Here is a 26736-nt window from a genome sequence, read left to right as displayed (position 1 = left end):
TCAGGCTATGTGTGCAAATTGAGATGTAAATAAAACATAAATGAGGTGTTTTTAGGCTCCGACTCTATCCCTAAGGTATCTATGCATATGAAAACATTCAAAATCTAGAAAATTTCCAAAACCGGAAAGAATTCTAGTCCTAAGCATTTCAGATAAAGGCCACTCAATTTGCATAGCATTTTGAAACTCCCCATTCACAACACTTAATAATTTCACTAAATTAAAATTATCTGTTCATTCTGTATGATTTTTTTTCTACTTTGTTTTGACTGCTTTCATTTTTCTTAAAGAACGGCATGTGTGAGTGTGTGTATTCGTGTTCCTAAATACATAAATACAACCTGCTTGGTCTGTTTCTGTGTGAATGTTTTCAGAGCTGAATAACGAAACGAATGTACTCCCCATCTCAACATTTCTTAGTTTTTTTTTCTGGGGTTGAGGTCTTAAGTGCAGTCCCCATCCATATTAACATGTTCATTGGGATCCTTGTTCAGGGCATGTTTGGGCAGCCTGTTTTGATTGTTTTTGATCAAGGTCATTCATTGACCTTGGAAACCCTATGTGGTATCATCCACCATTGGGTCCTTGTATAAGTACTTTCAAGTGTTGGATATGACCCTGGAACCCTGACTCTTCTAGGTTCCTCTGGCCTCCCCTCATCATAAACTTCTCCCCCCCGCTCAGGGATTCCCCCCCCCCCCCCCAACTCCCACCTACTCATTTCTCCTTATAACCCTGCTACTTTGGCTAAGCTCTCTCCTGGTTCCTTTTGGCCTTTGAGTCCTCTCTTTTTTTTTTTTTTAATTTTATTTTAATTATTAGTTACATTTTACTAACTCTGTATCCCAGCTGTATCCCGCTCCCTTATTCCCTCCCAATCCCTCCCTCCCTCCCTCATCTCCTCCCTGCCCCTTTCCAAGTCCACTGATTTGGGAGGACCTCCTCCCCTTTCATCTGACCCTGTTTTATCAGGTATCTTCAGGACTGGCTGCAAAGTCCTCCTCTGTGGCCTAGCAGGACTGCTCCTCCCTTGGGGGGTGGGGAGGTCAAAGAGCTTGCCATTGAGTTCCTGTCAAAAATAGTTCCTGTTCCCCTTACTATGGGAAACCAATTGGTTACTGAGCTACCACAGGCTTCATCTGAGCAGAGGTTCTAGGTTACATTCATACATGGTTCTTGGTGGAGTGTCAGTCTCAGAAAAGACCCTGTGCCCAGATATATTTGGTCCTTGTGGAACTCCTATCCTTTCCACATCATACTAATTCCTTATGAGTTCTCTCTTTCTGTTCATTTCCTCCCTGCTTCTCTCCCGGTCATGTTCAGTCCACTATGTTTTTCCCCTGTTCTGATGATGCCTCAGGCTGTTCCCTACGTCCTGTCTACAATAAAAACTTTCCCCAATATGACCCTGGAGCAGTCCTATTGTCAACTTCTGCAGTCCCCAGTTAGTGTCATGTTTTTTGGAAGGTTGTATAATCTTAGGGGGTGGAGAGTGACTGGAGAAAGCGTGTCACTGGAGGTGGACCTTGAGGTTTTAAATTGCCCCTAACTCTATGCTTCGCAACTGCCATTCACTGTTGACTAGTGGCTTTCCTGCTCTTTCCACTAATCTTTCCATGCTGTGATGGGGAGTATCCCTTCAATCTGTAAGTCGGCACCCATCAAAGGCTCCAACTCATGACAGCTCAAATACTTGGAAAACCAGAGACCATGAAAAGGTTTAGATGACTTGATGAGAAAGTAAACTATAGTATTTGTTTATATATGTAGCCATTCATAAACCTCGGTATGAGAGTATATTCCATTTGTCAACACAAAACATAAAATATCATGCTAAAAATAAACTTGGTAAGAAATGTCCTATGTTTAGGATGTCTAAAGCTAAGAAGGGACATAACACAAGAGCCTTGGATAGAGAAATGCTCCTTAGACTCACAGAAGAGTTATTAACTTTGGAAAGCTGTTCATTGTTCGTGAACACTATAGTAAGCAATAGAAAGCTGATTCAAATCCTCAAAGAACTTCAAGTGTGGGGATTGAACCTGGCAACAACAACAAAAAAGGTCTATTAGTACACCTTAAAAATTGTTATTGCTAAAATCAACAAAGAGATGCCTAGTCTATTAAAGCACACTTTCCAGGGTCTGAGGGCTTTCCCAGAGATGAACAGGTCATGGGGGCACCAATCTAATTAATAGCTTAATCAACATTACTGAATTAAAAGTCTATTGAATAGCTGACATTGGAACTGTTGAACGTAGGGAAGGTCATTGAAGGGCACACATTTGGAGGGTCTATCTTTACCCTGGCCCATTCTGTTATTCTTCGTTGATTCCTGGCTGTCATGAGCAGACTCTTCCTGCCATGCCCATTGGTACTGATGTTTCTGCTTTATCACACCTAAAGGCAATGGTGACTGCTCACCATGGTGTGAAACCCCTGAAGCCTTGAGCCAAAATAAATCCTTTCTCCTGTGAGTTTTCTCTCAGCTGTCTGCAACAATGAGAGTCTAATATACACACGAAGAAAGCGTTAAAAATTAAAAGTGTGATACACACAGAACTGATAAATGGATGACACTTTCAGAGCAACGACAATCTGGCATGTGACAAATGTGGCACATGAGAACTGCACAGTAAGTTGGATGCTTTAGCAAATAATATGGTGATAGTCAATTTGCCAGGAGTAAAATGCACTCAACTGTGTGACCTTTGAAAAGGCATCTTGTGAAGTTCTAACACCTGGTAGCTATGAGTTAAATCTTATTTGGAAATAGTTCCTTCGTATTGGCAGGGGATTACTTCTAGGATTTCTGCTATCCACTAAGGTCCACTCAAGTCTCTTATATAGAAGAGTCTAGAATTTGCACAGAACATTCCCCTATACTACCCGAAACCCTCTAGTTGCACTCATAATTTGTCATGGCTCATTTGGTAAACACTAAATTTCATTAAAAATTTAGACTATTAATTCATGAGAGCAGATTAATATTTTAATGTTATATTATTAATATATTTAAAAATTTTGCGTGGCATAATCGTGTGTACGTGTATGTGCAGGTGTGAGAAGCGAACATTGGTGGAATCTATGGGCTGGACTTCCGGTGTCTTCCTCAGTTCTTCTCCTTCTTACCTTTTTGGTTTCAGTCTTCCCTGGGCTTGACGCTCAGTTTTCAGCTAGGCCGGCTAACTGGTGAGAGCTAGGAATCCTTGTGTCTCTAGCTTCCTGTTTGAGGTTGCAGGCAGGTGCAGCCACACCTGGAATTTTTTTTTTTTTCACACCCAGATCTTTATGTGTGTGTTGAGGATCTAAACTAGGTCCTCAGTCATGTGCTGCACTGCACCTGCGCAGCAATTTCTCTGGCTTGGAGCTTACATCTCCATCTTAGTGAATCAAGGGTTCCTGCAAAACAGAGGCTGTCGGCACGGCACGCACTTGTTGAGCACTCTTTCCATAGAACACTTGTCCCAAGGCTTTCCCCTCACTCCATGGAGAAAGCTTCTTTGCTCCCCTGCTGTCCAGTGAAATCTGCTTCTCTTTCTGAACTACTTGGAACAGGCTTTTATCCATCAGCTACTTACTATGTACTGGAAAACAGATATAAAGGCCCTATTCTATAAGGATTTATCGATTTTACATGTATGAATGTTTTGCCTGTATATCATGTGCATGGGTGCCAATGGGGGGGGGTGTCTGACAAGGGTGCTGGGTCCCCTGGAACTGGAGTTGTGGATGATAGCACGGTGTGGCTGCTAGGAAATGAACCCTGCTCCTTGTAAGATCAATAAGTGCTTTTAATTGCTGAGCCATCTCTCCATTTCCTGACCCATTTTAAAAGAGATTATTTTTAAAATTAAAGATTATACATCTACACTAAAAAATAATTCTACAGCATTAATGGATATTTACAGGTTATAGATAAAATATAACAAATAACTATGGCAGGTTGCCCAAGTGCTTCAATAAATGACTGAGCAAATGAGTTTTGGTTTCAAAACATTTTACTTAAAAATCACAAGTAATGCTCCATAAAAAAAAAATATGTACATGCTTGTATGATGTGTTCCATCAGATTCTATCTGCCTGAATTCACTTTACGTAGCCCTCAGCTTTTCCTTCAAAGTGAAAAATGTAAACATACTATATACATGAACTTAGAAATACGAAGGTGTTTGAAAAAAAAAAAAAAGCCCACCATGTTCCTTGAGGTTATAGGATGGAGGGGCAGTGGCTGCAGGGAGCAAGATTAGTAGAGTAAAATTCACTACTGCTAACACATCCAGAAAGGGGCTCATAAGCAACATTACGTGCCTTTGACAGAGTAAACTGGCACAGGTTCCTTCCACACGGAGAGAAATCAGCCATTTTATATGGTTAGTATCAGCAAAGGTACATCATTCCTGAAATCAAAGCAGGCCTTCACCACCGGCAGGACCTGGGTGGTCTTAGCACAGTTCAGGGGCATCTCCTGTGAGTCTGTACCCAATCAAGGACTCCTTCCCGCCGCCATCCACGGGCACGTCCACCAACACGTGGGGTTTATCATAACCAAAAGAGGTGGGGGCCTTTCTCACGGGGGTGGGGTCTTGCCCTACAGCCTTTGTTTCTGGGGTATGTGGGAGAACTTCGGAGTCAGATCCAGAGCTGCCTGATCCCACCAGGCCACTGTCAGAGCCATGTCTGGAGTGACAGGTGGCAGTGCTGCAGGGGCCTGACTGGTCGCTACTTAAATGGAAAAAACTGCCTCTTCGTATTGGAGTTGGAGGACTGTCAGAGGTCACAGGAGACGTGCTTCCTTCAGTGATCATGGCCTCTGCTTCTTTTGAAAGTTCATGTTCTGCGGCTCCTGGCTTGTCTGGAGCCGTCGTTGTGGACAAGCGTTCTTCACAGATTACTCTCTCGTTCTCAAGGAGAGCTGGCTGGCACGTTGTAACAAGTGACACATATTTTGATTCAGGTTTTGTCTCTGAAGTGACATTTCTTACCACAGAGAGCTAAGTAGAAAGAATAAAGACAGAAAATTACTGAATTCAAATGCTTGTTTAAAAAAAGGCCTAAGAAGAAAATGACGTATTTCAGAAAACATAATTAAAACTAACTCATTATATTTTTCTTTCTTGATCTTTTTGGTTTTTTGAGATGGGGTCTCATGTAGCCTAGGTTGGCCTTAAAGTCACTATGTAGCAGATGATGACCCTGAACTGCTCTGATACTCCCCAGTGCGAGAGCCTCAGGTATGTGCCACCATGTGGACTGGCTTTTCCTCTTATTTAGAGACAAGGCCTGGAACTTGATAGGTAAAGCAGGTTGGCCTCAGACTCACAGAGATCTGCCTGCTTCTGTCTTCTGAGTGCTAAGATTAAAGGATTAAACACCTGGCATGCCTTTTCTTTTTAGTAGAACTTATTTAAGGCTACTGATATGAAGTCATTAAACATCTCATAAATGCACATTGCTTTTTGCACACCATCTTCCTGGTGCCTGTGGGGAAGCCACAGCAACAGTTTCACCAGTGTAATTTCATGTCAGTGACTCGGCATTTCTTTAGAGTGATATATTTTCTTTAACAGACATAGAACATGTTGAGTCTTTCACACATTTTTATTTATAAAATTATTTCCTCAAACTAAATGATTAGAAGGATTATGTAAAATGCTGTGCTGAGCCTGCAGTTTCCTGGCAAGGTTCATACAGTTATATCTCTGCTGCCAAATGCTCAGGGTCATGTTCATTTTTCTGCTTGAATGAGGATGAGATAGCTTATTACAAGGTGACTTCCTACTAGTAAGGAGAACATATAGATCATATATGTACTGTCTACTATCTATTGATAGTTCATAGCCACCTTGGAGACAGTTTTCTTACAGCAAATTCCACTGCACACTTTGAGTGTTTTAGTTATTATTCTAGCTGTGTATGAATCAGTGTGTCACCCTTTCATTACCTTTAAGCATTGTTTAAACCATTTCAAGAGACTGACGTGTGACAACACTTAAATGTCAATTGTGACAGTTTCATTTTGGGCCATCTTTTCTTCTAATCTCCAACAGCAATGAAATTTGCATGTTTGTAGCTCTTCAAAAGCCAAGCTTTGGGGGCTGTGGGCTGGTTCTCCTGTATGCTGCTCTAAGGATGAAAGCATGGCTGCCTTCTGGAGAGCTATAACTAACTCCACGCACCCCAGCGAGGCAAGGTCTTTGCTGGTGCATGCACAAGCCTCTGTCTTTGAACCTATCACACTGTATACTTACACTGACTGTGCTACTGTCATTTGTTCCCTCTAGACCACTGGCTCCTTACCAAACCTGTCAGTTTTCATCCTGAAAATTATAAGAGGTACCTGGTTCAAAGTAAAATATATGTGGCTTTGGGATGGCAATTTATAGTGAAAAGTACTATAATAATATTAAATAAAATGCTATTCATCAGGGAACATCATTTTCCTGAATGACACTGATTATCAAAGGGACTGTCAAAAAAGATTCAAATTAAGGTTAGGATCCATAAATAAATAAATAAATAAATAAATAAATAAATAAATAAATAAATAAATAGACAGATAAATAAATAAATAAATAAGTACATTACCAAGGACTTAGGTAACATTATGCTTTTTCTCTTACATGGATTCTTCTTATTATGCCAATATACAAATACCAGGATAACTATTATAAAGACGATAAAAGGAGCAACAACCAGAATCCAAATTGAATCTGGAAACAAAAGGAACAGCTACAAATTAGAAGACAAGAACATTGCTATTATGTATCAAAAGTCTTATCACCATTCTTCAGCAAATGTTATCATCAGTACTTGAAAGAACACTGCAACAGAACTGGGCCATCTGAGTGAAAACCCAGTGTACATCCTAGCTACAGATCAGGCTCTTCCTAGCACTCACTGCAGTGCTTAAGAAAGACAATCAATCAGTCCTACCCACCTGTGACATTTATGAAGCTCAACAATAATCCCCATGGCAAACTATCCCTCAAACTAAAATAGTGGTCTTGATATCTTGGGGGAAACCAATAGCCGCTGAGTTGGAACTAAAGACTGTTCTCTATGGGAACAGTTACCCTTTTAAAAAATAAAGAGCATAAGCAGTAGACAAAATTACATATACCACACAATATATATCACCGTAACTCTGCTGACAGACCCAAGAGAAAATCAGAATGCAAAGAAAACACCAAACTGTGATTAATGGTAGGATTCCAGGTAATTGTTTCTTCTCAACTGAAAGACAAACTACATTTAAATTTATTTGTGTGTAGATATGTACATGTACACATTTTTTTTTGTTTTTGTTTTTTTCCTTCTACTATGTATGTCCTGGACCTAACTGAAGCCACCTGTGTTAGTGGCAGGTGCCTTTACCTTCTGTGACATCTTCATAGTTCTCTTCTGACTTTCTCAAGTTAACACCTTTTCAAATTACCATCTGAAATAGATACTCACATATATACTTCATACACTGTTATGTGTCTGTTCTTTCTTGGGTCAAGAGGGCAGCACTCCTCTAGCGGCTCTCTAGGCTGCTGTAGTACATTTCAATGCCTGAGAAGCCGTCTCGGTTTTAATTTTGACTTCTCTGGGAAAAGGAACTATCGGGTATTTTGAAAAGAAAAGGCAGGTGCTTAAATTATAAACCAACCTGCTTCTTTTCATGATACCCTGCTTCGGTTAGCATTCTGTCTTCAGCTGGGGGAAAAGTCAAGAACTTACCTTTTCTGTTGTTATGGAAAAGGGAAATACAGACGTCTTCCGACTTTTCTGTTCTAACATTCCAGTATTTTGAGAGCCCATCTACGGAAGCACAGTATTCAGAGTCCAGTGTGGGCACGACGATGCTTAACTGGCACAGGGTCTCATTACAATCTTCTATATCAACCTCATGCTTCTTCTCTAGGGTCTACACAGAAAAACAATATTAAAGTGTATGGCTTCCTTATGGCTTCTTTAATCTGAGGGTGAAAATCATTGCATTTATCTTATTAAACACTGAAGAAAAACATGTATTGAGTGAATATGAAATTAAAATAAGCTTTGCTATCAAATAATAAGTCAATTTGTGACTAACACGACATGAGAAAGCACATTTGTTAAAATGACCTCTATGGGAACACGTATTGTTTAAAACTTGAAGAACGTAAATGTTCAGCTGTGGAACTAGCTAATCCTTGTTTACCTCGTTCCTAGAGTACTAGAAGCAGCTGGGGAGAGAGGAAAGCATTTCACAGGAAGCATACAAAAGTAGCTACATGAGGGCTACAGGGTCTCTGTGCAGTTGAGGACATAACAATGGCGGAAGAGATCCCTTGTACATTCGCAGTTCATTTGTTCTACTCGCTATAGCACGTGATCATCTGTGCTAGGGCCTGGACACACAGAGGCAGTGAGTGTTATGGCTTGGCTAGGTGGCAGGGAAGGCCTGTGTGTCAACGGGCAGCTGTCTGAGGCGGCAATACTGGTGTGTGCCTAGGTGATCTTTAAGAAACAGGGCCTCACGGGAAGTTGTTAAGCTTTGAGTGTAAAATGTCCCTCACAGGCTTATGTACTAAGGCCTAGGTCTTCAGCTGATAGTTACATCTTGTGAGGTTTTGGAAACTTTTACAAGTGCAGTCTATCTGGAATAGGTAGGTCATTGGAGCTTGGCCCTTGACAGGGCCTTGTCCTGGCCTCTCCTGCCTCATTCTCTGAAACATGATGTTACATTTCCTTTACCACATGGTCCTCCTGCCATGATGTCCTATCCAAGGGAAGCCAGGTGACCATGGACTAATCCCTCAGAAAGCGAACGCCAAAATGAATCCTTCCTCTCTAAAGTTGTTTCTGTCAGATATGTGGTCACAGTGACGGGAAAATAATGAATACAGAAGTCTGTAGGTCGTAGTGGCGTGACCTTGGAATGCACTGAGATCCACTGCCCCCAACCTCCACCCCATCCTTCCCTTGCTTCTGCTGTTCTGAGGTGAAACCTCTTGTGACAGTGGTGCCTAGCTTGCTGCATGCCCTGTATGTGTAAGGTCATGAGTTTGATCCTCAGCACAAGAAGAAAGGGAGCCAAAGTGGTTATCACTTTACACACGCTGCTGTGCTGTGCCCTGTCTGCTGCCCTCACCAGAGCTGAACAGATGGAAACATCACACCTTGTGTCTCCACAGACTGAGTGAGCTAAGTCAACTTTCCCACTTTGTCAGTCTGACTAATACGTATATATTACAGTGTTGATTTAATATGCCTGACAATTCAATGCAGTTAAGTGGTAAGAAATGTGACAGGGAGTAAAGAGTATTACAAGAGAAATTCTACAATAAGGAACAAGGAAAAAGCAACTGGGCTACAGGAAATGAAATAATCTACTGAGTATGAAAAGAATTCAAAGAGGACAGCCCTCCACCCAAAAAGTACGCAGGATGTGCCAGATGGAGTGGTGAAGGGCATCTTGGAACAGAGGATGTTACTTCTAAGGAGCCATGAGCAAGCAGCATCTAACTCAAGAGAAAAGAAAAAAGTGAGCCCCTCCAGTGCCTGCTCTGTCCCCATCTGCCCCTCTCTCCAAGACCACTGGCTCCACTGTGGTGCCTCGTGTGCCAACTGTGCAGCTGCCTTCCCTAGCTCCTGTGCTTCCAATCGTGTCCCCATGTACAGCGGCAGGGATCAGCTTCTAAGCCCAGCATGGACTGCAGCTGTTGCCTCTCCTACAGGGTTCCACCGAAAGCATTATTGCAGCCCTGCAGGCCACCCCAACCCTCCTCTGCTGCACTGGACCATCCCGGGTTTTGTTGTACTTTTCACTTCTGTAGTTCTGTGTCCTTAGAAGGCACATAGTATGGACTTAATATTAAATAAATGGCGGCACTGTGCAGAATGGAGGGAGTACAGTTTGAGCCAAGGCATGGACTCCATACCACGGCCAGAGTAGTATAATCAAGTCACTGCAGTTGTACTGTTAACTTACTTTTCAAAAATAAATCATAGCTGTATGTTATTTTATATACTGCTTATTATCAGTGAGGGAAGTAAAATACTAAGGTGATATTCATCTTACCAGGAGAGAAACAGGTATGTAGAGAGGGTAATACTCTAGAGAGCGCCCTACAACTAAACAGGCAAAGAGAAAACTTAAATGCATTCATGTGGCCAGGGTTGGCAACTAACTCAATTCTGGGTCCCTTCATAGTATTTACATAGTTTTCCTTTTTCTTACCAGAATCTATGACCCATGAGTCTTATCTGCATGTGCATGACCAGTCTGCCTTTATCACAGTTAATGACAACTGCACAAGCTATAGAACAATTCTTTTTTAAAAAGATCAAAGAGAAATACACACCTTTCCACTTGTAATATTTTTCATGTACACTGTGTAGTCGAATGTGTGACAGGTGCTAATATCATCAAACATCACTCCAAGCCTTTCTCCGTTTATAATAACCTCAGGGTGAAACACATGGACAACGAGCCAGTCTTCCTTCCTTCTGATGTCCAAGCCAGGTGGTCCAACTTTTCCTGGGGAGAAAGGAAAAGTATAATTCCTCTCAGCATAGCTACTAAATCTACCCAAATCAATGGACACATTTGAACAACTCTGCAAAGATCTAGAAGACACTCTAAGAATACAATGTCTAATAAATTTCAGACAAGAAGTTCTCTTGCTTAAACTGTTTCAGTGATTTAATTTCACTTCTGACTTTGACTTTAGGAAAATGCAATTAGTGATAAATGTTGTTTTTCAGAGGATGAAAAGGCTGGGCTGGTGGTATAGGCCTATAATCCTTGCTATTTAGAAGGGTTGGGGGGAGGGCAGCTGAAGACCTGCTTGGGCTAAAGAATGAGTTTGAAACCAACCTAGGGAAATTACTGTCACCATAAAAAATAAAAACAGTAGGCTGGAGATGTAGCTCAATGGTAGAGCATTTGCCTAGCAACGAAAGGCCCAAGGTTCATTCCCCAACACTCTGCCCCCACATAAACATACAAAACAGAAACTCAAGTAAATACCTTCTTATTTGTAGCTTAAGGAACTATAAAACTATTCCCTAAAAACTATTTCTGAAAAGCCCCTTCTCTATCCATCATCTTCTATCATTCATAAATCATCTATCTATCCATCATCTATGTATCATCTGTCTATATCTATCTATCAATCTATCATCCAGCCATCATCTAACAATCAATCTATCTAATCATCTATCTATATAATCTATCATTTGTCTATTTATCATCTATCATCTGTCTATATATCTAATCTATCTATCTATCTATCTATCTATCTATCTATCTATCTATCTATCTATCTATCTATCTATCATGTCTTTGTCTGGTACCAGTGGAGGTCAGAAGAAGGTTTGAGACTCTCTGGACCTGAAATTACAGATGGAGTTGCCATGAAGGTGCTGAAATTTGAACCTGGTCTCTGGAAGAACAGCCAGTGGTCTTAACCACTGAGCCATTTGCACAGGTTCTAGAAAGTTCTTTAGTTATCTTCCTCACTGAAATCTAGTGTCTTTGAGTATCTATGGGTGTCTGGAGGATGGTTCTATAAAAGTTTGCTAATGGTTCACTGTTTTAATTTAATTTTTTATATTAATTACAATTCATTCACTTTGTATCCCACCTGTAGCCCCCTCCCTTGACCCCTCCCAATCCCACCCTCCCTCCCTCATCTCCTCTCACGACCCTCTCTGAGTCCACTGATAGGGGAGGTCCTCCTCCCCTTCCATCTGACCCTGGGGAGGTTATCAAAGAGAATGGTTCACTTTTTACTGTGAAAATCAGAACTACACACTCAAGTAGTCTGTGCATATCCCTGTTTCTCTGGTGTATGGGGTTTGTTTGGTGAACATTTGCATATGCTTCTCATGTGCACTGCGCACATACTGTGTTCCGCCTAGGTCTGGTGTTGACTCCCCACTGTGTATCTCAGGCATACTTTCTGGGACACGTTAAGTCCTTGATAAATCTGTGGTGGACAAATCTGCCATGAAGATGGCATGTGTCAGATGAACCCAGAGAATAAAAATACCTAAAGCAAGTAAAGGAAGGGCCTCTGGAAAAGCCTGGCCGTGTACCCCACAGGCATGACAGCGCAGAAGTGATCAGTCACACAGGGTGAGCTGCGGAGGAAGGGAAGTTGGAAGCGAAGCCATCGACGTTAGCAGACGAGGGCACAGGCTAAGGTGGGATGCCCCCACCAGAGATTAGAACTGATCTTGAATATTTTGGAGTTGAAAGTGAGAGCTGAGACCAGTAAACTATAGGGTAGGATGCTGGGAGGGCAAAGAGCTGAGAATCTTGGGCTCAGAGACATGAAAGAACTCTAAACTTCTGTTTCTTTGGGATAGATAGGCTGACTTTAATTGCTTCACTAAGTCCTGTCTGAGCCTGCTGCCTGCTGGATTACAGGTGTGGGTCACCGTAACCAGCTTGAAACTGTATTACATTGGTGTTTATGCTTCCCAGGTCTTCAAAAACTTAAAGGAGGTAGGAGAAATGAGCCCAGTAGACAAATCCTCTGTGATGTAACTTTGAAATGAATTTCACAGTGGACAGAGAGGGAAAAGCTTATGTCCAGCAATGCTGGTCATAATGCTGGTCAGGGTTTGAATGGACTGGATGCTAAATGTTTCTAAAGTAGCAAACTGAAGGCCAGTTCAGTGCTATTTTATGAGGCCTGGAAGAAAAAGATATTGGCTCCTTAAATTCTGTCAAATGTTTATCAGACACTTGTAGTAACTATCAATAAAATCAAAACAAACATACACAGAAGTGTTAATACTTCAAAATTAAAATGTATCCATGCATGGACTAGAGAAATGGCTTAGTGGTTAAGAGCACTGCTCTTCCAGAGGACCCAAACTTGGTACCTAGCACCCATACTATAGTTGGTAACCACTTACAGTAACAGTCACAGGGGATCTGATGCCCTCTTCCAGCCTCTCAGGGCACTGCATGAATGTGCTGCACAGACATACATGCAGGCAAAGCACCCATACACATACAAATTAATTAGGTATTAACTTAATTAAATTTAATTTATTAAAAAGTCATACATGTATACAATCTACTTACCTTGTCGGCATGTAATAAACTCTTTTGACTCTGCATAGACAGATTCTTTCTGTCCAACCTTAGCTTTAACTCTGGCCCAGACAGATTCATCAGGATTAGCAATTTCTTCATAGATATTACAACAATGATCAGAAATGTTGGTGCAAGAATCAATCCATTTACTTCTATAATAAAAAGGAACAGAGACAGAGATAAATCTTATTATCACACAAACTTTAGCTATCTATCTGTGTTTTGCTTTTCATCCAGTCAGCTGCTTGGAAAGGCTCAATTAAAATATGACAGAGATGCCAGATGAAAGAAGAAGTCCTTACTCTTGAATTAATCTAAAAGAATTCTTAATCTAAAAAAATCTGAAATTCAAATGGCTTTAAAATCTAAACCTTTTGTTCCAGAGAAAAGATAATGTGACACCATAAAAAGTTGCTTGTTTAATGAATGAAATTCATTATTTAAAATATCATATAGATTAGGGAAGTAGCTGGTTGATAGAAAGTTTGTGAGGCATGTGCAAAGCACTGGGTTCAATTCTTATAAGAAATAAATTACAAAATGCATAGAAGACCATAAAAATTACAAGTTACTTTTAGGCTATATGTGACTTATATATAAACTTTTTAAGATCTGAAAAACGTCAGAAATATGAAATAATTCTGTCCCAAGCTTTTGAGATAAAGTGTTCTTAACTCTTCCTATAAATTCCTTAGAAGAGATAGGATTCATACAATATATTTCATATATTTAAGTTTTAAATTCTGCTTTAAAAGTCATTATGGAACCCGTTTATACAGACATGGCTCCATTCAAACACGTTACAAAAGCTGTTCACTCACTCGTATGGATTCCCGAGTAAGAGGAGCAGGGGCTGCCTCTGTCATGAACTCGATTGCCTGCTCTTTGATCACTTGCCTGTGGCGATGCAGCCTTGCCAGGCTACAGAGAAAGAGGATCCAGGCAGTCCTGATAAGACTTAACAAGCAAGGGGCAGATGGCAAAGGAGAACTCTTCCTTTCAGTGGACTGGGGGAAGGGGAGGAGAAAGAGGAGGGAAGGGTGGGACTGGAGAGAATTGAGGGAGGGGGCTTCAATCGGGACACATAATGAATAAATTGTGAAAAAAATAAAAAAAAAGCTGTTCACTGTGGTCAGGTTGTTTGGTTAGTTTTAATTATTTATTTTAGTAAAATTTACAGTTATTACAGAAAGACAACACCTCAGACATCAGCTTTATTTGTTGAAACTTAACATTTTAGAAATTCCTTGTCCACACAAGAGTTTTTCATTCTCTCAACTTCATTATTAATTAATGACAATATAGATATGGGGTTTCTTCCTTATTTATCATGTTCCTAGTGATATTGCTGCTTAAGCTGCCTCATCCTTGGCCAGTAAGATACCTACTGGGTAATTTGACATCCCCATAATCGTCAGCCACATGGGAGATTCTCTACTTTCCTTTCTGTCTCTTCAGGCTGGGGCTATTGCTTGGACATAGAGTGCTTGACCTCATCCCTCCAAAGATGGAACAAAAACCTGTCAAACCAACCCAACAGGCCAAACAAACTGCCTGAAATCTCCATATAAATCTTCATTTTGTTCCTTGGAGTCAGCATTTTGCCAAGGAAAACATAAGGTTCTCCCTACTGGTTTCCACAACATTGTTATGTTCCTGAGAAGCCAGTCTCACTGGCTTCCACTGCATGTGCCTAGTATCTTACAGAACTTAATTTTATTTCCATTGAACAACAAAGTCTGGAAATCACTACGTTTAGGGCCATAGAAATTTCTTTTGTATTTTACAAAATTAATGCAGTAATCCGTTTCTGTAGCCATCATTTGTTCAATTTCCTATTCAGCTTTAAGTTCTATTTTTATAACAATGTATCTTACAGGTAATGAATTAACAGGTCTAAAAGTAAACACTGGAGAGACAGTTCAATCAAGTGCTTACTATGTAAAGCATGAGTTCAATACCCAGAACCCACATAAAACAAAACAAAATAAATAGTTTGGTGGTGTGTGCTTGTGGTCCCAGGGCTAGGAAGACAGAGACAGACAGGTGCCTGGGGCTTGTCAGCCAGTCCAACTAGCCTGCTTGGCAATCTCCAGGCAAATGGCGCCTGAGGAATGACATCTCCACATACTCATGCACACAAACATGCACTCACACACTCAACAAGCACAAATGCACCATGGGAGGTGGGGAGTGTAGCGCAGTGGTAGACAGCTTGCCTAGCGTGTGTAAAGGCCTGGGTTTGATCTCTAGCACCACAAAAACATGCCCAGGTAAGCAGATTAAGTTTTGCCAGACACATGTTCTTCCCCTTGGCCAGATCTACTTTGCATTCACATTAATTATGCATGAGGGTCACTGTCTCAAGTTTTCAAACAGAAGATGTTTTTCAGAGTTTTAATGTTTTCTTAATTAGTGACTGATGGGGGAGGGTGCAGCCCACTGTCGGTGGTGCCATCTCTGGGCTGGTGGTCATGGGGTTTCTATAAGAAAGCCCACTGAGCAAGCCATGAGGAGCAAGGCAGTAAGCAGCACCTTCCATGGCCTCCTCATCAGCTCCTGCAACCGGCTTCCCATCCTGTTTCAGTTTCTGTCCTGATCCCTTCCTTCAATGATGAACCACTAGTGATTTGGAAATTCAAGTCAAATAAACCAAAGCAAGTTGCTTTGGTCATGGTGCTTCATTGCTACAACAGTAACTCTAGCTGACAGAGTTATAATAACTAACAGTTCTTGAAATATCTGTGGAGGTGTGTAGAACACACTGTTCATGTCCTTATAGAGTTTTGCCCTATAGGTTATTTACTTAAAAGAATATACAATGGATAGATCTGCGTGCTAAGATTTTTGTCAAATGATCAGCCTACATGTTACCAAGCCTGGGATAATCACTGACCAGGATCTGTGTGGTAGATATGAAGACTGCCTTTGTAGCATGCCTATCAAAAGTTGTTAACCTTAATTAAACCATGAGAAGACAAATCCTCAGTCAAGTCTTGCTTTCCATTTGAGTCTGCCTTAGCTGTTAAGTATTTATTCTGAATGTTATGGGGTCTACTTAGATCCAACACAACTCAAATGCCAGGTCAACGCAGAAAAGACAAAGTTATTGTAATCAAGCTGCTACTGATTGATCAGCGATGCACAACAGACATGGGAGCTGAACTGTGACCCTGAGCCAGAATGTAACAGAGCTTTTAAGTGTGAAAACCACAAATATCTGTGCCAAGTTACAGTTACTTTTTTTTTCACGAATCAGGGATAAGGGACTTTCCTAGGAACATTTCAGGTTGATTTATTCAACTGTGGTGGGTGACTGGCCTGGTCCTCACATCTCAACTTGCCAGCCAGGATGTCAGTTACCCATGTACATGTCTCTCTACAAGGCTGGGCGGCCTTGGGAACTGAAACTTTATTTGACTCCTATTAAAAATGGAAGTTTTATTCAAAATGGCTTCGGTTTGGTTCCTTCTTACATGAGGTATTGCTAAACTACTGTCAAAGTGGTGTTTTCCCTCACTGCCATTAACTGCAAAACATGTTTACTCTTTGCTAACAATTAATAAATCTTAGTTTACTAAGACTAGAGAGAAATCTTGGAAGTTAGTGGTATTTCTCTACTTCACTACTGATAAGCACTAATCTGCATCCTTAGAATTTTTGTGACATCTACAGATAGTTGATAAAGTTTGGTGAGTGGGAAGGAAGGATAATGGAAGAACACAGAGAGTTCTGGAATGTGCAAAGATTCAGATTAAAACAGAATAGAAATAATAAATGCACAATACTCACCCATAATTCTTTACCTGTACAGTAAAAAAGGGAGTCTGTGACATGTTCTGGTATTTCCAGCATAGGATAGGGTTCATGTTATAGGAGGTAATTAGAACATTCGTTGGTACAGGAACTGTAAAAGATCCAAAACCAAAATGGACCATGGTAAGAAACTAGCATCAACAACAGAAAAGCTTATGTGATGGAGTGTTAGACAAACATACACATGAAAGTGAAAATCAATTTAGTAGATACTGAATTATTTCAACCAGAGCAAACTTAGAGGAAGCGTGCTACTGAAAATGTACAGGAGAATTGTGATTCATCTGAAATTATGAAAACACTGTCACGGTACTTATACTGTGATGGCTGATCTCCACTCTCCTATTTCAAGACAAGGCTCTATATTTAGAACCACCCAGGAAAAGCACCTCTGCATGTGTCTGTGAGGGTGGCTTCTGGAGTTTTAGCTGAGGAGGAACAAACTACCCTGCATGCAGGAGGTATCATTCCAAGCCAGTGGTTCTCTACCTGTAGGTCATGACCCCTGTGGCAACTCTCTATCTCCAAAAATATTTACATTGTAATTCATAGTTATGAGGTAGCAAAGAAAACAAATTTATGGTTGGGGTCACCACAACATTAGGAACTGTATTAGAGGGTGGCTAGGAAGGCTGAGTACCACTGTTCAGAGGGGTTCCAGAATGAATAAAAGGAGGAAGGGGTTGGGGGAGGGGGAGGGTCACTGTCAGCTCTCTCTCTCTTCCTGGTTGTGGATTTAATGTGATGAGCTGACTCCTACTGACTGCTATGATAAAGTGCACCCTCAGACTGTGAGCTGAACATGACCTTCCTTCCTTATGCTGTTTTGTTGGGTATTTTGAAACAGCAATGGGAAAAGGCACTAGTGTATATGGGAAACACGCGTGCAGAATAAAAAAATAAACGCCCACAACATTTTAGTGGTTCTGATAAATAAACTCTCTGCCTACTGCAATAACAATAATTTATCACTCAATTGCAATCACTGGAATTTTCAATATTTGCCAGTGCAGACTGTACTCAGGGTCTATAGAAGAACCGGCCACCCTATGAATTCTCATTCTCACTCTAAAATAGCCCCTGTGATAGAACCTTTATAGTTTGTTTTTGTTTTGTTTTCTAAATAGCACATGGAAATGTGCCTAAGCACACTGAAGCATCCACTGGTCATCTTAGTTTTATCAACCCTGTGCTTTCTGGAATGTACCTTTTTTCCTTGATACCACTCCTAAAAGAGCTGTTACATCACAAGAGTCACATGAGAGAACAGGCAGATGAACATAAATGTAACAAGGGGGATGTGACTCCAAAGTTAAGATCATTCCACATCAATGACTTTAAGCATCACTGACTTTAAAAGCTAAAGGACATCAATGACTGGCAATGTGAGCAGGTAAAGTGGCTCCCATGCATACCTTTCCATCTTCCGTGAATATGCTAAGAGCATCCAAGCACAAGCTTACATTTTTCAATATACTCTGATATAATTGCTCTTATTAAAAATTACACCCTGGGCCAATTAGTAAGAATCCCAGGTCCTTTCCTGGTTACCTGTTAAATAGTTACTTCGGGCATTGTCTTCTATTGAGTGGGACATTGTGGTAGTTTTAATTATCCAACGTGACATCATCTAAAATAAGAGTCTCAACGAAGGATTATCCAGATCAGGTTGTTCTATGAACAGTCTTGTGAGGGATTGTTTTAATTATGTTAATTGACGTGTAAAGAAACCTAAATGTGGGTTGTACAATTCCTGAATTTGGAAGCTGAGCAATTAGCACACATGCATTAATTAATTTCTCTCTGCTTTGAGAGAGAATATGATGGCCAGCTGCTTCAGGTTCCTTTCACTTGGGCCTCCCCACAATGACAGACAGCAATCTGGAACTGTGAGCTAAAACAATCCTCTTCCTCTCAGCAGCATCTGCTGTTCAGAACCTGAAAATGTCAAACTGCTAGCTCTCTCCCTCGCCCTTTACTCTTTCTTTCTTTCTTTGAGAAATCCATACTTGCTATAATGTTCTGACTGAATGTATTCTCAGCTCCCACTGCCCATATCCCATTTCTCTCCCAACTTTGGTTTCTTTTAAAAACATCGAGTCCCTTAGTGCTGCCAGTATGTGCATGGTGCATGGTGCGGGGCCATGTGCTGGGAGCAGCCCATCAGGGGCTGCAGCTCTGCATAAACTGACAGTCTCCCTCCTCAAGCAGCCATCACTGCCAAGAGCTCCTGGCTGAGGGTGACAAGTGGGTCTTCCTGAGCTCCTCTCCCACCCATGCTGGGATTTTGATTGGCTTGACCTTTACCCTAAAAACAAACAAACAGAAGAATATAAAAGACCTGTACAGTAAAACTTTAAAACAATGAAGAAATAAAGAAGACACCAGAAGATGGAAGATCTCCGGTGTGCATGGATTAGTAGGATTAATATTCTGAAGATGTCCATCCCACCAAAAGTAATTATACATTCAATGAAATCCACATAAAAAATTCAATGCATTTCTTCACAGAAATTGAAGAAACAATCTTAAAATTCAGATGGAAGCACAAAAGACCCAGGTCAGGCAAAACAATCATGAGCAACAGAAACACTGCTAGAGGTATCATAATCCCCGATTTCTGGCTCTACTACAAAACTATCACAATAAAAATAGCATAGTACCAGAATAAAGATAGAGACAATCAACTGAATAGAGTTGTGGACCCAAATATAAGCCCATGCTTCTGTAGTCACCTGGTTTTTGACAGAGGCCAAAACACATTTTCAGCACACGGTGCTGAATGAAGCTAGACCCTCATCTTTTACCTTGCACAAAACCCCAAACGGATCAGGGGCCTCAATAAAAGCCTTGGTACCCTGCTTTCTTTTCAACAGTATTTTCCATGGTTAATTTGTCAGCATTTATGCTTTTGACAAGAAGCGAGCAAAAACCAGGCAATGCCTTCAGCACGTGGCTTGGGGCCTGCCTGTGATGGATCAGAAAGCTCACACTAGGCACATTTTCTACAGGCAAGAGCTGCTGAGCCTCCTGCCCCCATAGCGCAAGGATGTCCTTTCCTCCAACTTCCAACAACTCATTTCCTTTTAGGATATTTTAAGATTTCTTTTTATTAGTGTGTACGTGAACATTATGTGCCTCACATGAGTGCTTGGTGCCTGTAGGGACCTGAAAAGAGCATTGGGTCCATTGGAAGTGGAATTACAGATCATTGTTAGCCACCTTATGGGCTGGGAACCAAACCTGGGTCCTCTGCAACAGCAGAAATTATCCTTAACCCCTGAGCCATCTCTCTAGCTCCTAAGATCCCCCTTGTAGGGATTCCCAGTAAAAATAAAATTCTAACTGTATATATTCAATGTGATGTTCCTGCCTCAAGGAAAGGCCACACAGAAGTCACGCTAAATACTTTCAACATATTATCAAAGTTCATTTATATTTAGGAAGAAGCCATTGTGTCATGAAACGTTAAACTACTAAACGAGAGTAGACTTGTGCAGCAATGGGTGCTTTGTTGTTGTTTGTTTGACTGATGTTTTTTTTGGGGGGGGTGGTTCTCACTGTAGCCAAGGCTGGGCTTCAACTCATTATGTAGCCCAGATCAAGCAAACAGATGACAGGAAGAAGTTTCAATGGATTATACAGGAATTACTACCAAAAAGAAACTTTTGGTTTTATACCCAAAGATAGCCAACACCTGTGGTTTAAATGGCCAGAGAAGAAACCATGTGGTTTGGTTATTAGACATTTACCACTCTTGTCTTTGCCAAACTTAACATGAAAACTGTCATATTTGTCACTAAGTTTCAAATTTTACCACCTCACCTTTAAACTGCAGTGTAGAGTAGTTCAAATAATTAAGGCTCACAGCAAACTCCTATCCATAATATTTACACTGTATAAATAAAAATAAATGTGGAGAAAGCAAAGGGGTATTATTGTTATGAAGTTTAAGATTATACTAGAATGGTTTCACAGACTAAAACAATCTTACGAATTTCGTGATCTCTTGAAAACAGTTTTCTTTTTTTTATTTTTTTTTTATTTTATTTTTCTTTTTAGTTACATTTTGTTAACTCTGTGTCCCAGCTGTATCCCGCTCCCTCATTCCCTCCCCAACCCCACACTCCCTCCCTGGTCTCCTCCCTGCCCCTTTCCAAGTCCCCAGATAGGGGAGGACCTCCTCCCCTTTCATCTGACCCTGTTTTATCAGGTATCTTCAGGGCTGGCTGCAAAGTCCTCCTCTGTGGCCTAACAGACTGCTCCTCCCCTGGGGTGGGGGTCAAACAGCCTGCCCTTGAGATCCTATTAGAAATAGTCCGTGTTCCCCTTACTTTGGAAAACTACTTGGTTACTGAGCTACCACAGGCCACATCCGAGCAGAAGTTCTAGGTTATATCCATAGATGGTCCTTGGTTGAGTGTCAGTCTCAGAAAAGACCCTGTGCCCAGATATATTTGGTCCTTGTAGAGCTCCTATCCTTTCCATATCATACTAACTTCCCTTCTTTCATATGATTCCCTGCACTCTGCCGAGGGTTTGGTATACTACTCAGCAATCAAAAAGGAGGAAATCATGAAATTTGCAGGCAAGTGGTGGGATCTAGAAAAGATCATTCTGAGTGAAGTATCCCAGAAGGAGAAAGACAAACTTGGTATATACTCGCTTATATAGACCTACAAGACATGATAAACATAATGAAATCTACACACCTAAAGAAGATAATCAAGAAAGTGGACACAGGCGAAGGTGATTAATCCTCATTTAGAAAGACAAATGGGATGTGCATTGAACTTATGACAGGAGTCTACCACAAAAGGCATCTGAAAGACTCTACCTAGCAGTGTTTCAAAGCAGACACGAAAACAGTTTTCTGAAACTTGTTCTAGAGAAGGTGCGGTGGTTAAAATAGCAATGGCCCTCATCAACTCATGTGTTTAAATGCTTAGCCCACAGAGAGTGGCACTATTAGGTGTGGCCTTGTTGGAGGAAGTGTGTCACTGTGGGGGCAGGCTTTCAGGCTTCAGATGCCCAAGCTCAGCCAAGTGTGCCATTCACCTCTGCTGCCTGTGGATCAGGATGAGGACCTTTTAGCTTCTTCTGCAGCACCATGTCTGCCTGCATGCTGTCATGCTTCCCGCCAATAATAGACTAAAGCTCTGAAGCTGTAATTGAGCCCCAATTACATGTTTTCCTTTATAGGAGCTGCTGTGGTCGTGGTGTCTTTTCTCAGCAATAGAAACCCTAGCTAAGACAGAAAGGCTCAATCTTATTCGAAGACCTAATTCCCAAACTCCTTCAACTCAAAACCAAAGGTCATAATGAAATGAAGTATCCAGGCCCTCCAAATGACTGCCTATCAGAGCAAAGATAGACTGACCTACAGGTGGGAAAAACTATACAGGGAGACTGCTGTTTTCACAAAAGTGATTTCTTATTGTAAACTGAGAAGTGGAATGACAAATTCAGATAAGTAGAAAGTATCATGGATTTGTTATTGTTGTTAAAATAAGTTTATAATGACATTCTTCCTCTGAAATGAGCTGTTCCCAGTCTGAGGAAAGAGATGTTTTTCTTTATGCATTTCAACTTCTATTTTAGGAGGCGGCAGCATGCCCTGGGTTTCAGCTGAACAGGAATAATGTCAGACTCCCTTTACCTCTTCTTGTGTTTGGCAGTGACTGAAGTCAGCAACTCCTGGATGCTAGACATGTGTTCTGTCACTGGACTAATAATTCATTCTAAGTTGAGAAATAGTTTGGGAACTGAAAAAAAACAAAAAACAAAACTAGTCTTTTCTGCATACAAAAAACCAAACCAAAACAAAAAACAATATAAAATCAAGTAAATGGTAGAAAAATGAGTGTTTGCTCCTGTGCAAATTTTAAATTTCTTATATTGACCTAGATGATTTTTTTACAAAGCCAATATACATCTTCATACATAACTAAAATAATTTAATATTTAAAACTATTTTTGAAGTAATGACACATGTGTAAAGTGATAATTCATGCATATCAAACTCTATAGGGCACATCTCAGATAATCCCCACAAGCATCCTATGAATGACATAGAATTATGATACATATTTTGTCAAGGAGAAAACAAAGCTTTAGGTAATATAAGTACAGATGACAATAAACAATGTTTTGTTTGTTTGTGATTGTTTAATAAAACAAGGGCTATAATCTCCACATATAAATAGGAGTGGGAATGATTTTTTTTTTTTCTGACAGTTTCACAAGTGTCTAGCTCATGTAATGATGCTTGGCTTTATGGCTCCATCAGATTATATAAAGCCACTGCAAAACCTGAATAATACATTACAGTAAGTCACAGGACAAAATGGATGTTGTGTATTTTGATGATGAATCCCTTGGGACATCAAAATAAAGATCTCCTTTAATAAGAAAATTTCACATGAACCAACTCCTCTCAGGAAGTCACTTCATTCTGATCAAAATCTCATTCTGATTATCCAAACAACTACAACAAAACCATTTATTGCTCATCTAATTTGTAAAAATCTACAATACTGCTGTGTGTTGCTAAATTTTGTATGCCAGCTTTTAAATGCTATTATTTGTTTTCAGTCTCTTAGGAGTTTTGTTGTTGATGATGATGATCATTTGTTTTAGAATCAAAATGTCACCTTTCAAAATCTGCAGAGATTGTGAATCAGAAGTTTACACTCTAAAGTAATCTTATCTGTAAGCAAAAGGAGCCTAGGCTGTAATCCCAGAATTCAGAAGGCTAAGCCAGGGAGTTCAGTTTGAGTTTATCTTATGTTACATAATGAGATACTACTTCAAGAAAAAATACACAAATAAACAAAAACACCAGAGGGAACACAACAAAATCTAAAGAAATGTACAAAAAAAAAATCTACAGAATGTATTGAAAAGAGAGAGAGAAAAAAAAATACAGGGAGGGCTAACCCGCCCTGTATTGTAAGTTTAGGGTACAATACAGAAGGGCACAGGTTTCACCATAGGGGCAGCATTTGAAGACCTGCAAACCATGAAGTCACACAGAGGGGAACCACAGTAGAAGGAAGTGCCTGGCACTCCATTTAAGCTTCTGACAGGCAGCTGTGTTAGTCTTCTCTCCACAACTGACACTGACTTCTCAATATTCCTTTAGAAGGGCTCCTCTCCACTCCACAGCCATTTCTCACAGAATCCTCCAGCCTCCTAATGGGCTTTCATCCTCAAACTACTTTATACGATGCCTGGCTTTTCTAAATAGCATTATCTAAACCTGCACAAGAACATCCTCTCACACCAGACGGGAAGACACATTATTTTCTTGGCTCAGGTCCTGCCCTTCTTTCAGGAACATCATGCTTCTATTTCTGAGAATCCCTCCACACCACACCTTTCAACAATGTTCTTCCTACACAGGCTGGCACCCAACCAAGCTAGGAAAACTGGAGCTTCCCTCTGGGATTTTGTTGGAATAGAAGAAGTTGCAAGGTTTTAAGCCCCAAAGGCTATCAATATTCATGGTTCATCCAAGTAGGGAATATGTCAATAACCAGGCCACTGGAAATAAGAAATGGTGAGTGGTAGCAGTCATCACTGCCTTGCTTCTTCTTCTGGTTGGTTGAGACAGGATTTCTCTGTGTAGCTCTGGCTGTTCTGCAACGCACTATGGAGACAAGGCTGGCCTCTGCCTCCCAAGTGCTGGGATCAAAGGTGAGCACCACCATGCCCATCAGTCTTAGCCTTCTTGTGTTCCATCTTCCTGTAGACAAGCTGATATCTCTCATTTTCTGCTTGACTCTGCCTTGGTTTCTCTGAGCCCAAAAGCTTTTGTTTTAGGTAAAGTCAGCTAAAGCTACACTTCTATCCTTTGCTGTTATACACAACAGTTTCCTACTTCTCTCCTGACATACAGTCTATGATAAAACAATATCCCACTAGCTTAACATGCCATTCCCATCTCTGCAAACACATGCTCCCAGACCTCTGGTTCTAAGCCTGGGTTAACTTTCTCTGCACAATCTTCCCAGAGTCCCCTGGATGGGGCTTGGCACCCCACCTTGACTTCCAACAGCTTGTAAGTAAATTCAAGCCCTTATCACAGTATAATGCAACTGCCCACAGCGACAGGCAATCTGCCCTAGATAACGGCTGATGGCAGGGTGGCTAAGAATTTGGACTCTACCGCCTAGTGAGTGACCTCTACCACTTGGGCAGCCCTATGTGGCTCATCCTGGATGCAGACAAGAGCCGGTGTGAAAACAGCTCTGTGATGCTCTCTGCTAAGAAGGTACCCAGCACTCAATAAGTAATGTAAATGTCTGTATTCTTAGCCTTGGGCACCATGTCTATCCTAAGGGATGACTAAGGATTTGTTTGCTTGATTTTTTTTTTTAATGAATGCATCCTATATTTAATTAAAAAATTTAAATTACCAAAGTACCAGATCTTAATAAGGCATTTTGTACATATTACATACATGTCATAGTAACTTCTAATTCGCCCCCCAGTTGCTGCTGCCTCTTTGCTTCTGGTCACCCCCACCACTACTACCAAGAGCTCTCTCTTCTGCATCAACGAGTTTTATCACTTGGTACTTATTTACGTATTTGTTTATCTACCTCTCCGTCCATCCATTCATTTATCTATCTATCCATCTATTTATAACCCCTCCTTCCTTAAGATCTCTTCCTCCCCTCTCATGGGCTACACACACACATACACACACAGGCACCCACTCACGCATGCATAAATCTAGGGTCTATGTACGTTATTTGTCTTTCTGAATCTGGTGTTCACTTAACAAAATTAACACTATTTCCAATTCCATTTTTCTGCAAGCACGATTTTATTTTTCTTTCCAGCTGAGCAGAATTTCATTTTGTATATGCACTTCATTTACTTTATCTGTTCTGTTGACTTACATCTAGGTGGCTATTTCCTAGTTATGGTGAATAGTTGTTTGCTTGATCTAAGAGAGTCACATCAAGGCAAGGCTGAATGGGGATTCTGCACACCTAACCAGAACATTTGGAAACCATAACAGGGGCTTCAGGGCTGGCACCCACCTGGGAGGTAAAGGGTTCCCACTTGCTTTCCAGCAGCTGCCAACTGGGAAATTTTTAGACACTTAAGACCAGGGGCAGGGAGAGACTGGATAAAAAGTTTTATTGCTATCTCTAGTTCTCTAATCAGGAAGAACTATCCCCCATCACATATTTCCTGAGAAAGGTCAATAAGCAGGTGAAACCAAAGGCTCCGAGGAGTTAAGCTATGAGAAGAACCCTTGCACCTCAACACTGAATACTTAAATGCCAGACTGAAAAATCAAAATATCTTAATATACGTTGGCACGCCTCCTCTCCTCCACAGAGGATTTGGGTAACACCCCGAAAAGGAAGTCCGTAAACAGTGAGCGGTACACACAATGCCAAACGCTCGCTGCCCTGGAGAGTAACTGTAAAGCAGACTATGTGCTGGCGAACGGGTGAAAGCGGCTGTAAACCTCGGTGAGCCCGGCGCCCGGCGGGTCCCGGGGCTGCCTCGCCGAGGGCGGCGCAGCCGGACCGGGAGGGAGGGATTTCCCGGCCGGACGCCTCCCGCCCCAACCCGCAGCGCCTGGGAGACCTTACCCGGGGGCGGCTCCGGATCCTCCGTGCTAGTCACAGCTCCGCTCCCGGGCTCCGCAGACAGCATCAGGACCGCGAGCAGAAGCATGCTGCGCGCTGCGGCCTGCGGGTCCATCCCTGAGCAAGGGACACCCTCGGACAGGGAACCAGTGCCGCCAGTGGCCCGGGCACGGCGTCACGTCCGCCGCACACTACTCAGCCAAGACCGCAGGCGCCAGGCCT

At 41.3% G+C, this 26736-nt stretch overlaps 1 protein-coding gene across 1 annotated transcript; it reads right to left on the bottom strand.

Moving 5' to 3' along the window:
- Positions 1 to 3983: 3983 nt before the first annotated feature.
- Ifngr1 (interferon gamma receptor 1) lies at positions 3984 to 26736 on the bottom strand. The gene is made up of 7 exons (XM_055599453.1): positions 26518 to 26736; positions 16877 to 16991; positions 13073 to 13236; positions 10335 to 10510; positions 7726 to 7912; positions 6589 to 6713; positions 3984 to 4994 (listed from the first exon to the last, which is right to left on the bottom strand). The coding sequence occupies exons 1-7, from the start codon at positions 26627 to 26629 to the stop codon at positions 4446 to 4448; spliced, it is 1428 nt and encodes a 475-aa protein (XP_055455428.1). The 5' UTR covers positions 26630 to 26736; the 3' UTR covers positions 3984 to 4445.

This window comes from Psammomys obesus, unplaced genomic scaffold (genome assembly GCF_907164565.1).
Source record: "Psammomys obesus unplaced genomic scaffold, mPsaObe1.curated_primary_1811, whole genome shotgun sequence".
Taxonomy (NCBI): domain Eukaryota; kingdom Metazoa; phylum Chordata; class Mammalia; order Rodentia; family Muridae; genus Psammomys; species Psammomys obesus.
Note: the sequence above shows the minus strand (reverse complement) of the source record. Positions and strands in the feature narration are given on the sequence as shown.

Excerpts from the sequence above, each read along its gene's own strand:
- Ifngr1 (XM_055599453.1), bottom strand. The coding sequence starts at position 26,629 with ATGGACCCGCAGGCCGCAGCGCGCAGCATGCTTCTGCTCGCGGTCCTG. Across the intron at positions 13,237-16,876 it reads GTACAGGTAAAGAATTATGG|AAGTAAATGGATTGATTCTT; the intron begins GTGAGTATTGTG and ends TTTTTATTATAG. Across the intron at positions 4,995-6,588 it reads TAATGTTACCTAAGTCCTTG|CTCTCTGTGGTAAGAAATGT; the intron begins GTAATGTACTTA and ends CTTTCTACTTAG.